Source organism: Leptonychotes weddellii, chromosome 9, assembly GCF_054177405.1.
Source record: "Leptonychotes weddellii isolate Sample4059 chromosome 9, ASM5417740v2, whole genome shotgun sequence".
NCBI classification, from domain to species: Eukaryota; Metazoa; Chordata; class Mammalia; order Carnivora; family Phocidae; genus Leptonychotes; species Leptonychotes weddellii.
This window is the reverse complement of record NC_138377.1, coordinates 121,515,723-121,527,758: the sequence shown is the minus strand read 5'-3', so window position 1 is coordinate 121,527,758 and position 12,036 is coordinate 121,515,723. Positions and strand designations below refer to the sequence as shown.

General features: G+C 50.4%; 1 protein-coding gene across 6 annotated transcripts in view; it reads right to left on the bottom strand.

Annotated features, from left to right (window-relative positions):
* Window positions 1-12,036, bottom strand: part of WDR93 (WD repeat domain 93) — a 43,624-nt gene that overhangs the window by 1,582 nt on the left and 30,006 nt on the right. The window contains exons 12-17 of one of the 6 annotated variants that reach the window (XR_014148815.1): window positions 10,913-11,032; window positions 9,300-9,513; window positions 7,025-7,088; window positions 6,042-6,198; window positions 5,514-5,712; window positions 314-1,250 (exon numbers count right to left, since the gene is read on the bottom strand). Coding sequence is in view for 3 of the 6 variants with exons in the window: in XM_081831666.1 (XP_081687792.1) it covers window positions 1,175-1,250; window positions 5,514-5,712; window positions 6,042-6,198; window positions 7,025-7,088; window positions 9,300-9,513; window positions 10,913-11,032 (830 nt within the window). In the remaining 3 variants the exon portion in view is untranslated. Of the gene's footprint in view, window positions 1-6; window positions 1,251-5,513; window positions 5,713-5,833; window positions 6,199-7,024; window positions 7,089-9,299; window positions 9,514-10,912; window positions 11,033-12,036 lie in introns of those variants that run through there. The other 5 variants (XM_081831666.1, XR_014148817.1, XM_081831665.1 and 2 more) reach the window with 5 other exon arrangements.

Genomic DNA, 12,036 nt, shown 5'->3' with positions numbered 1-12,036 from the left:
GAGCACGCAGAGGATGCCTTCGATCTGGGGAAGGGGTGTGGGCTGCTGGCCAGGCTTCTGCCTGTGAGCACGGAGGGTGTCAAAACGCTGAGGGCAGGCAGGAGGAGGGCTCCTTCTGGGGAGAAAGGCAGCGATTGCAGCTTTGGATTTGTTTGGAGGCTCTGCCTGCCAAGGGACGTCCACACGGAGATGTATCTGGTACTCAACTGACTCACTAAAACATTTTTTCACTTCAAAAAGTAATCTATCCTTTGCTTTAAAAAAAATCAAAGAATCCAGGTGGATATACAATTACAAGCAATCTCCCTCTCACCGCAGATCCTGGTTTTCCGTTCCCAAGGCAACCGTAATTAACAGCTCCTTGTAAATCCTTGGAAATTGTTTATACACGTATAAGCATAGACGTGTATGATTTTATGCCCATAAAATCTTTTTTTTTTGCCACACACTGTTGTACACCCTGGTGTTTGCACTGGAAAAGTATCCTAGAAATTGCTTCTAGGTGGCACTCACAGATCCGCCACCTTCTCTTGCCCTATCGAGGACACTCGGGGCTGCCAATCTTTTGTTAATGCCTTCCAGGCTGCAGTGAGCGTGCGTGCGTGTGTGCGGGAGCGAAGGGGAGGGAGGTGGCAGTGTGTGCGGGTTACACACTCAGGCTTTGAACCCAGACTGCGTGTGCCTCGCTTACAAGCTGGTGACCCTGGGCAGGAGATTTGCCCTCCATCAGCCTCAGCTTCCTCGCTGTGCAGTGGGGACAGTAATGACAGTAAAAAATAGCACCTGGCACACGTAGGTGCTCAGTACATGTCAATTATCATAATACTTCTGCCGCTGATAAATTAGTGGAAGTGAAATTTCTGGGTCAGGAGGTCAAAACCACAGGGATGGCTCAGTTGGTGGATGGGTTGTAAGTTTGAGCCCCACATTAGGTGTAGAGATTACTTAAAAATTAAATCTTAAAAAAAGAAAAAGTGACCATCCAAGAGGCAGCTGAATAGATGGAATGAGGGCCAGTTTTATTTATTTACTTATTTATTTTAAAGATTTTATTTATTTATTTGGCAGAGACACAGCGAGAGAGGGAACACAAGCAGGGGGAGTGGGAGAGGGAGAAGCAGACTCACCGCTGAGCAGGGAGCCCGATGCGGGGCTCGATCCCAGGACCCTGGGATCACGACCTGAGCCGAAGGCAGACGCCTAACGACTGAGCCACCCAGGAGCCCCAAGGGCCAGTTTTAAAAGGAAGCCTGAAAATAAAGCCGTCATGTGTTAAGACGTGGGTGATTTTCAACATACACCGTTGGTGTGGAGATGGCCTTTCTCTATGATCTAATGCTAAGTAACGGCTAGCCTTTCCTGCATGTGCCATAATGTCCCATGCGGAGATATGGCTGCCACTCATTTCATTTCATGCACGAAGACACTGAGGCCTGTCCCGTCACACAGAGGCCCCCAGTGTGTGTCCCGGTCCTACTGCACAGCTTGCACCCTGAATTTGAGGCTCTTTATGCCCGCCCTTCAGTGAAGCCTAAGGGAGAAGGTGGAAAACTCCAGCTACGGGACCCTCGAAACTTCTGTTTGGCTAGATGAGCAGCCATATTTGCTCCTACCTAAAGACAAACCAGGAAAAAATTATTCATAACACACTGGCACAGAACTCTCAAAATCAAAAGAAAATGAACTCACGCTTGGGAAAAAGATCCAAGGCAAGTCAAGGAAGGAGAGAGAGAAACGTACATTATATGTAACAAAAAGCTGCTCAATCTCCTTCACTTCCTAATGAAAATGGGAATGAGCTATCAATTCCTTCTTGCCCAGCCCCTGGCTCCCTTGGCTGTGGACCTGGTCTGTTGGGTCACCCCAGAAGCCCACCTTCTGACAGAAAGCTGGCTGCGGAGAACCCCCAGTCTTGCTGGGCTCTGTATTCCACAGGGAATAAAGGGAACGAGAGACAGAGAGGAGAGAGACATAGAGAGGAAGGGACACTCTGTTTCTGTCTGCTTCCTGGTGTCCAGAAATTTCTGTCTTGTGATCAAGTTTGACCCGGCCGGAGATGGCAGACTCTAAAGCTGGGCAGGGAGCCAGGAAATGGTGCCTGGAGACCGGGGCTGGAGGAGAGCAGAAGCCAGGCCTCAGGGAAGGGGCGGCGGGGTGGGGGGTGGGGGCACATATTTGGTGCTAACTGGCCTCCTTTTAAAGCCCCAAAGGCAGGCTCCCTTTCGCACTGGCTGTTTACAAAAGTCCCAAGTGCAGGTTTTGTGAAAACAATTTGGACAGATTATTGCAAGTCTGAAACTTTGAATCGATTGCCACATAAACCCATTGCCTTGAAATTTCACCTAGTTTTAGGGCCAATGGAAGCTGTTTCAGACATGAGGAATAAAAAGGGGAGAAAAAGATGAGATTAAAATTTGGGGGACATATATGGGTATGTGTGAGAAACAACAATAGGAAAATGTTAATGACAGAGTCTAAGATGGTATGTGGATGTTCAGTGACTTTTTTTTTCTCAAAGCTGCTGTATGTTTGAAAATTTTCAAAATAAGGGGCGCCTCAGTGGCTCAGTCGGTTGAGTCCAACTCTTGATTTTGGCTCAGGTCACGATCTCATGGTTATGAGAACGAGCCACATGGAGCCTGTTTAAGATTTTCTCTCCTTCTCCCTCTGCCTTCCCCCCCTCCACCCCATGTGCACTTTCGAAAGGGAAGAAAGAAAGAAAGGAAATTTTCAAACTAAAATGTTGGGGCAGGGACTACTCTTTGGGAAAACCCCAAGTACTCAGTTACAGTAGTAAGTTCTGCTTGAAGCAAATTTCAGGGGCTAAGTAGGGTTCCTTCTGCAGGTGTCTGAGTACTAATCTCCACTTATACCTTGTTTGAGGGTGGGCCTTGTCAATCAGGGACTAAGGCAGCCTGAGTTGGCCGGACCCTCTGCTGTCAGGCAGGAGGTAAGCCTTCCAGTACTGGAAATGTGGGGCTGGCGGGGTCCATTCCCCCAAGTGGGGCAGCCAGTTGGCTTCTGGGTCAAGTGGGAAGGGTCACCCTTTCTAGGCCAGTAAAAGAGGGGGTCAGACTGAAAGGCAGAAATGGAAACAAGCTCCTTAAACAAGGAGTTCTCTGGGTCTCATCAAGAAAGAGCTCCAGATATTATTCAGCCATCAAAAAGAATAAAACCTTGCCACTTGCAACGATGTGGATGGAATGAGAGGGTATTATGCTATGCGAAATAAGTCTGAGAAAGACAAATACTATATGATTTCACTCATGTAGGATTTAAGAAACAAAACAGATGAACATAGGGGAAGGGAAGGAAAAATAAAATAAGATGAAAATTGAGAGCGAAGCAAACCATAAGAGACAAACTCTAGGAAACAAACTGAGGGTTGCTGGAGGGGAGGTGGGGGGATGGGGTAACTGGGTGATGGGCATTAAGGAGGGCACTTCATGTAATGAGCACTGGGTATTATATGCAACTGATGAATCACTAATTTCTACATATGAAACTGATTTTAAAAACTTAAAAAAGAAAGAGCTCTAGAAAGCTCCATGCCAGGGCCTCCCCCGAGGAGAACAGTCACACTACAGCCATGACCTAAACTCATACTCTTGACTTTTTTTTAAACCATTATTTTAAATTTTCCAAAATAACATATTATTTTTGTAGAAAAGCTGCAAGTAGGGAAAACACAAAGAAAAAAAATCAGACATACATCATCACCCAAATACAACTACCATTATTATGGGTATACACACTTCCAGTCCTTTTTACTCAAAATCAGGATTATACTGTAATATTTTATAACCTCTCCCCATCTTTTATTTAGAAAAATTTCAAACCTACAGAAAAGTTGCAAGTAGTACAATGAACCTACACCTATAATTCACTACCAGTGAACATTTTGTCTGTCTCTCTTTCTATGAATATTTTCCTGGGTTTCACTTCACATTTTCTCTTTCTCTCTCTAAACGTTTTCCTGGCCTGCTTGAAAGTAAGTTGTAGACTTCATGATGCTTCGCCCTTAAATTCTTCAGCCGCATGTCCTCAGAACGAGTCAAGCCATCAAGGGTTAAAATAAGAACCCTCGTGGGAGGAACAGCCAAACACTCTTGGTAAATCTTCAATCAGGAGAAATGTCCACTGACCCCTTCTTTGCTGTCCTCCCCCAAGACCTACAGACCATCCCCCTCTCCTGAGGAATGGCCTTGCTTCCCTCCCAGGGATGCTGAAAGCCACCAGGCAGCCCACCAAGCCCAGGAAGGAACCGAGTGCAGCAGGTAAATGCTGTCATGGGGGCCGTGGCGCCACCTGGCGGTGGTGTTTAGAGTTTCCCGGGCATGAACTGGAATTAACCCAGCATCATTCTTGGACCTACCTGTGGCCAGCACTTAACACGTATTATCGCTCGAATACCTACAAAATGTGAGGGCCAGGCATCGTCGACGAGTCCACAGCACAGCGTGGTGCACCGTGGGTGTTGGACAAAGCTTTTTGGAATTAACGAGGAAACTGAGGCTCTTGGAGGTTAAGGGACTCAACAAGGTCTCAGGGTTAGTAAGTGGTGGCGTCGGATTTTAGACCTGAGAATCCTGGCCATTCCACTTCATTCCTCTGGAGGCAAGAGTAAATAGCAAAAGGGGGAGTGGTCATAAAGGGTTGTTACATGGCCAGGAGAGATCACAGAGTCCCAGAGCGGACACTACAGAAAGCCCTGGAAGGGAAGGGGCCACCAGAGTCCCCCGCTCTGTCATGGTGAGAATCCAGGGCTCCACTCGTGACCCCATCCCGCCTAAAGTGTATGGTCCAATCACGACACAAATCATCAATAAGAATTTGCAAGACGCCAGAAATTTGTGGTAGATAGATTAGAAGAGGCACCTGCTTCTCCAGAGCGGACAGAGTACAGCTCACGATGCTTCTACAGCAGAAAGGGCTTCGGACAGAGTCCCGGCCGGACTGGGTCAGTGGAAAGGGGAGAGACGCAGGACCTAACCGTTTGTCCAGATGATGGATAAAGCAGAGGGGGCTTGGACCAGGGGCTGGCAAAGTTTCTATAAATGGCCCAGGTCAGTGAGGCGGGCCTTACGGGTCATCTGGTGTCTGTGGGCGGTGCTCAGCTGCAGCACAAGCAGCCATCCGTAAACCTAACAAACGGGCCTGACTGTTCCAGTAACACCTTATTCCGAGAAACGGGCACAGCCCCTTATTGGCCAGCCCCTGTCTTTGATAATCCAAATACGATTTTCAAAAAACCAAAGAACTGAGAAAGCAGAAAGCAAAGACAGTCTTGACAAGGAGAAAACAGCCATTGGCAGCCCTTCCTTACCAGCCTGAATCCACTGCTGAATCACCAAGCTGAACGGGAACGGGCTCCGGGGCTATGACAGGGTGGGGTCCCCCGCTGAAGGGGGAACCTAAATGCTGGACGGATCTTACTATCAAACACACGCCACTAGTCCTCCACCCAGAGACAACCCCAGCTGCAGGGATGGGAAGCAGACCCAGGACTCTACCTCTTCTGGAGGAAACTCTCGCATCTTTTCTCCAAGGGCAGCACCTGGGCAAAGGCCATGTTCTCTGTCATGTCAGTTTCAGGAATGGTGTGATTTCTTGAGATGTGTTCCAGGAGTGGGTAGGCCTCGAGATTAAAATAGAAAACAGAATTCTGGATGTTCTTGGTGTCGTCGGATTCAATTTCATCTGGGTGGTCTCCTGAAACGAGAGAGCCGCGTGCTGTGGAGGGATGACCTTCTCTGTGGGCTGGGCAGGCGCAGGGGGGCTGCTCTCTGTTTGTAAAGGCTGGGTCACTGGGACTGAGCTGTGGGGGGCTCACCTGATCTGGAGCAGCAGGATTCCAGAGAGAAGACCTTGCCTAGCGCTTTAACTAAGTGCCTAGTGAGGACTGAACTGCTGTGTCCTTTTGGCTTGTGGTGTGGGGTTGAAGAGCAGGGAAGAGATCGGGCGGCATCACCCTGTGCTTTGGGAGGGGACAGAGAGTGTCAGGGAAATGGTCAGCAGGCCACGGGGTCCCCCTCCTCTACCTCGGAGCAGGAAACACGGGTGTTGAACAGACACGGCAAACAAGGGCTTCCAGGGGACCGCCAGATGGTAGGTTCTGGGTAGAGCAAAGGCACAGATGATCTGAGGCTTGGCCACATCCATGAGCTGTACAGAGCCATTCTTGCCGAAGATCAGCAACTGGGAAGCAAAGAGATGGTGACGGGGACTTCTCTGTCACCTCCGTTTGGAATGAGAGAAGCAGCTGGCCATAACAACCAGCAATAGAACTGGTTTGCTTTCAGGCCCCCAGAGCTGCTCAGGGAGCAGAGAAGTGTGTGTTTACTACTCTGGGGGCCCCAGCAGCAACAGGCCCTCCTCCAGGTGCTGGGTCTGATCCTCTGTGGTGCGTCCCCTTCTACCCTGGCTTCTCTTCTAGTTCACCAGCATCCCCGCTGCTGGGGAGCTGGCCCTGCACATGGTTTCGGTGCTGCCTCTGTGCACAAACCCTTTTCTCCTGTCCTCGGGGGCCCCTGCTCAATCCAACGGCCCCTCCTGGCCTGAGATCGGAGGCAAACCTCCCGCCTGCCTGGGCTCCTTCCTCCTTGTAGATGAGCACGCTAGACGTACCCCAATGCCATCGTCTTCCACCTGCCACACCGTTTCCCCTCCCCCACACTCAAACGTCCGGCGCCTGTCCTTGCCCTCTCCACCCCCTCCTGTCACGGCCCCCCAAAGCAGCCGCCCCCCCGCCAACTTCCATAGGCTGTGGGCAACCCTCTCTCTGCTCCTGGCATCCAGTGCATCATGCCTCATGGCCTCTCTTGTCTCCCATGGCAGCTGCTCGGCGATTCGTCTGTCTTCCCAGCTGAACTGTGCACCCCAGCAGGGCAGCGACTTGCCCCTTCATCCCCACGTAGCCCAGAGCTAATCTAGTGCCTAGCACTTGACAGGCCTTCAACACATAGTTTTTGAAGGACAAATGACCACATTTATTGAAGAGGAGAGAGGGGCATGAGGAACCTACCATGCCGGGTAAGGCTAGGACCGGGGCCACTGCACAGATGGCCTCATCCAGGTGCTTTATAGGCCTGCAGGAAACAAGACACACAGACATTCATACTGGAAGTGTTCAGGCTGTGCTAGCCTCTGCTGGGCATACATCCCAGACACACTCTTGTATATAAGCACCAGGAGACATGTCAGAGACTGTTCAGAGTAGCAAATACTGGGGACAATGCGATTGTCCACTGGTAGGAGCATGCCTCGTTGTGGTCTATTATATGACAGGCTGCAGTGCCGGTGGGAGAATAACTGAGCCGCATTCCCCAACATGTGCGACTCCCATGAACAAGGTCGCAAGGTATAGAAGAAAAAGCGCTGAGAAACAAGCTGGAGAATACATAGGACATGATTCCATTTACAAATTCCCCAAATATGCACAGCTAAACGATAGGTTACTTGGAGATACAGGTGGTTAACTCTTACAGGAAAGTGAAGGAATGATGAATTTTGGAAACGGATATTATAGATTGAAAAAGAAACTGGCCTTAATATTTGGCAGCAACTCCTATCAAAAGGTGGAGTCAGGGGCGCCTGGGTGGCTCAGTTGGTTAAGCAACTGCCTTCGGCTCAGGTCATGATCCTGGAGTCCCTGGATCGAGTCCCGCATCGGGCTCCCTGCTCGGCGAGGAGACTGCTTCTCCCTCTGCCTCTCTCCCTGCTCATGCGCTCTCTCCCTCTCTCTCTGTATCTAAATGAATAAATAAAATCTTAAAAAAAAAAAAATTAGGGGCGCCTGGGTGGCTCAGTCGTTAAGCGACTGCCTTCGGCTCAGGTCATGATCCTGGAGTCCCGGGATCGAGTTCCGCATCAGGCTCCCTGCTCAGCAGGGAGTCTGCTTCTCCCTCTGACCCTCCCCCTCTCATGCTCTCTCTCTCTATCTCATTCTCTCTCTCAAATAAATAAATAAAATCTTTAAAAAACAAAAACAAAAACAAAACAAAAGGTGGAGTCAAGGGGCGCCTGGGTGGCTCAGTCAGTTGAGCATCTGACTCTTGGTCTCCGCTCAGGTCACGGGCTCTCGGATTGTGAGATTGAGCCCCGCTGCTTCCGGCTCCTTGCTCAGTAGGGAGTCTGCTTGAAAGATTCCCTCTGTCCCGCCCCCTCCTTGCGCACACGCACTCTCTCAATATAAATAAATAAATCTTAAAAAAAAAATGTCTTAAAAAGAAAAGGTGGAGTCAGTTTTCCCACTGCTTGACTGCAGGTGTTGTCACGTGACATGCTCTGTCCAGTGTGCCATGAGCAGAGGCCTGGAAAGCGTTTGTGCATTGCTTGCTGAGGGGACCCCTTAGGCTTCCAGGTGATGGAGGCTGAGACAGCCCGCAGCAGTCGCCACAAGGATGAGAAACAAGTGTCCTGGCCAACGGCCAGCTATGTGAGTGAGGCCACCTAGGACCATCCAGCCCCTGGCCGAACTGCCTGCTGCCTGAGGCACACATGAGAGCCTAAGCAAGACCAGTGGAGGAGCCGCCCATCTGAGCCTCGCCCAAATTGCTGATCTACAGGATCAGGGGGTCCTGGGCTCAACAGTGACTGTTTTCAGCCTTAGCTGACCTGGAGATGATCTATTTTTTTTAAAGATTTTATTTATTTATTAGAGAGACATAGTGAGAGAGAGCATGAGCAGAGGGGAGAGGGAGAAGCAGACTCCCTGCTGAGCAGGGAGCCTTACACGGGGCTCGATCCCAGGACCCCGGGATCATGACCTGAGCCAAAGGTAGACAGACGCTTAACCGACTGAGCCACCCAGGCGCCCCTGGAGATGATTTATTGCTTAAGCCTGTACAGGGGAGTTTCTCGCTCTCTCTAGAGACACACACACACACACACACACCCTGTAGTGTATATAGACTGTACATCTACGTGTATACATATATGGTATATATATATAGATACACCCTAAATACACACACATACATATTCTATAGATCATTTGCATGCATAAAGTATTTCACAGTTTAAAAAAGAAAGAGACCCTTGAGGAAATGGATAAAAGGCTATTTTGGCAGAAATGATCCTCTTCTTGGTCATGAAAGGTGTCATTTGCGCCGTCATACAATTTTGCGAGACAAGTTTTACATATCTATCCACGTATAAAAGACAGTGGGGACCTTGAGAAGCTCACAGGGAGGGTGGCGGCTACAGAGCAAGTGGACTCCTGCTGGGGAGGTGGTCAGTTTCCTATTAGTCATCTGGTTGGCAGATCATTTACCCTGTCCTGCGCTCAAGCCACCAACCTCTCAACAAGCACGCTGATGGTGGGTCCTTGGGTCCTTTTGGCTGTCACCAGATAGAGAGAAGAATCTGTGCACAGCACCACACATTTCATTTGGGATTTCAAGGGACTCTCAGGGTACATGTTCTGTCCTTTGTGGACTAAGAAGTACTTCAGGAAGTGAATGCTCTGGCAGGAACATCCCTTGGGAAGAGCGATGACCCCAAGAGGGAAACCTGGAGAAACAATCGCAAAAGCAGGTCAGAAAAGTAGGTAGAGGATGATGCAGCCATGGGCGCAGGGTCTGTGACTAGCAGGTGTATGAGGGATGTGAAGGCAAGATCCAGCAATGAGAACCCTCTGAGAGTGAAACCAGAAACCCCAATGCCCAGTGGGAGAGAAGAGCCCCCCTTCTGAGTATGGAGAGGTGCGGGGGACAGGGAGGACCAGCCCCGTGGAGGGGGGGCAGAGTCAGCACTGGGACCGAAGAAAGGAAGCTACACCCAGCCAGTCCTGAACCGCAGCTGACCATGGCGGGTCAAGGTGCATCAGAGGGGGCGAGGGGTGGGGTGGTCTTAGAGAAGGAGAGGGAGGTGTGTGTGTAGCCAAGCAATATCCAGAATGTATCAATATCCAGAAAAATGAAAGCAAGCTACTGGGCAAGTGAATGTGCAATTAGGATCATTCTTCTGCTCTTGACGTATCTTTAGCTATTGTAAGAACGCTGTGGGTGCAGTAACTCAAGTTCAAGAGGGCCCATACCCATGTTTATCTTTCCACCATGTGGGCAGAGTGCCTGCTATCGGAAACAACCATGGAATTCTTCAGATGGAAATAGGGGCACCTGGGTGGCTCAGTCAGTTAAGTGTCCGACTCTTGGTTTCGGCTCAGGTCATGATCTCATAGGTGGTGGGATAGAGCCACGTGTTGGGCTCTGTGCTCGGTGGGGAGTCTGTTTGAGGTTCTCTCTCTCCATCTCCCTCTGTACCTCCCCTCCCCCCCACCTCTCTCTCTCTCTCAAATAAATAAATAAATGGAGACACTCCTTTAGATCCTGATCAATTTAGGGCAACTAGACACCACTGATTTTCGCCACCTGCAGAGCTGGACCCAAGACCCTGGGGCCCGGGGCCTCTAGCAAGGTGCCACACACCCAAAATAGCTGCTGGTCTTGCACTGGCCACCTTAGAGGTCTCTTAGCTTCCACACCAGTGAGGTTCTCACTGACAAGGGTGGGGGTAGAATAGCAGGAACGCAGACTTGCTTATTTTGAGAGCTTGAGGGATAGGAGGGAGGAGGGCTGAGGCTGCCATGATCCCACATCCTGGGCTGGAAGACACTTCCTCACCAGAGTGTGATAATGAGGTAATGGACAGACTTCCAGGCCCTGGTCCGGTGCCGGGTACCGAGCAAGCACTCAATAAATCCACAGGGGATGGGAATTATCAGCACATATTAAGTTCAATAAATGTCCAGCGAATGAGTGGATGAGGAGAAGGCAGGACCAGCTCCCCAAGCTGACTTAAGAACACAGAGTAACTAACAGAAGGCCCAGAGCCTATAGGAATTCCAGAGTTCCCGGACTCTCATTATCCAGAGACCCACCCAGGTGTTTGGCAGAGATGGGGGGCTCACCTTCGGCCAGGTCCCACAGCGTGAGCACGCCATCCTCACAGGCCAGCACTAGGTAGGTGCAGGTGTAGCTGAGCTGGGAGACCGCAATGGGTGCAGCACAGGGCCAGACGCCCTCCGGGTCTAGTGGGGAGGACACCACGTGCTAGGCTGCCCCCACAACCCCGCACCCACCCATCACCTCCACCTGCACAGCCCGAGACCCTGACTAGTCTGCCTGTCTGGGATGTGGGCAGGAGCCGCTGTCTGGGCTCACCATCTCTCTTGCCTCTCACCAATGCTGCCTCCTCCCTCAGGATAAAAGAAGGGGTCATACCAGTATTCCACTGCAGCGAACACTGAATGAGTGCTCACGAGGTGCTGAGCACTGTGGTAAGCGCTTTACATGCCTCCTTTCAGTTAATTCTCACAAGGGTCCCATGAGGTGAGTCCTAGTAGTACCCCTATTTCACAGATGAGGAAACTGAGGCAGAGATGTAAGCGACCTGCCCAAGGTCCCAGCCAGTCAGTACAGAGGTTGAGATTGGAAGCCATGCTGCCTGGGAGAGGGCTGGAAGGAGAGAGGTTCTTCCTTTGTCCATTTTTACATTTTACTATACTTGTAAAGTATAATTCTGAAGCATAACATAAGTGTACAGCTCAAGGAATTACCACAAAGTGAACTTGCTTACGTAACTGCTTCCATGAGTTTGTATAAACCAAACAACCACCATGTTTCCAAAGTGCCTTCAATCTCAAAGAGCGTTCACATCCAGAGACCCTCTGGATTTTGCTATGCGTAACAATTGCGAGCAGTGGGCAGGGATGGTGTCATGAACTAGCTCTGTGTTTCAGATGAGAAAACGGACTGGGGCTCTCAGTGACTGGCCTGACAGCACACAGCGTGCAGACCGTTGGGCCGGGGCTGGATCGGGCCTCTAATGTCAGGCCTCTGTTTACTTGAGCTGCCAAAGAAGCCTTAGGGACCTGACCGGGCTTTGTCCCTACTGACCTGTTCTCTTTAAGAAACGGGACCGTTCAGAGACAGGGCCTTGCGCCACCTGTCATCCAGGCACTGAGCCACCTGCTTCAGTCTGCACAGCTCTCATCCCCTAAAGTGACACGTCAGTCACATGCCCTCAACTAAG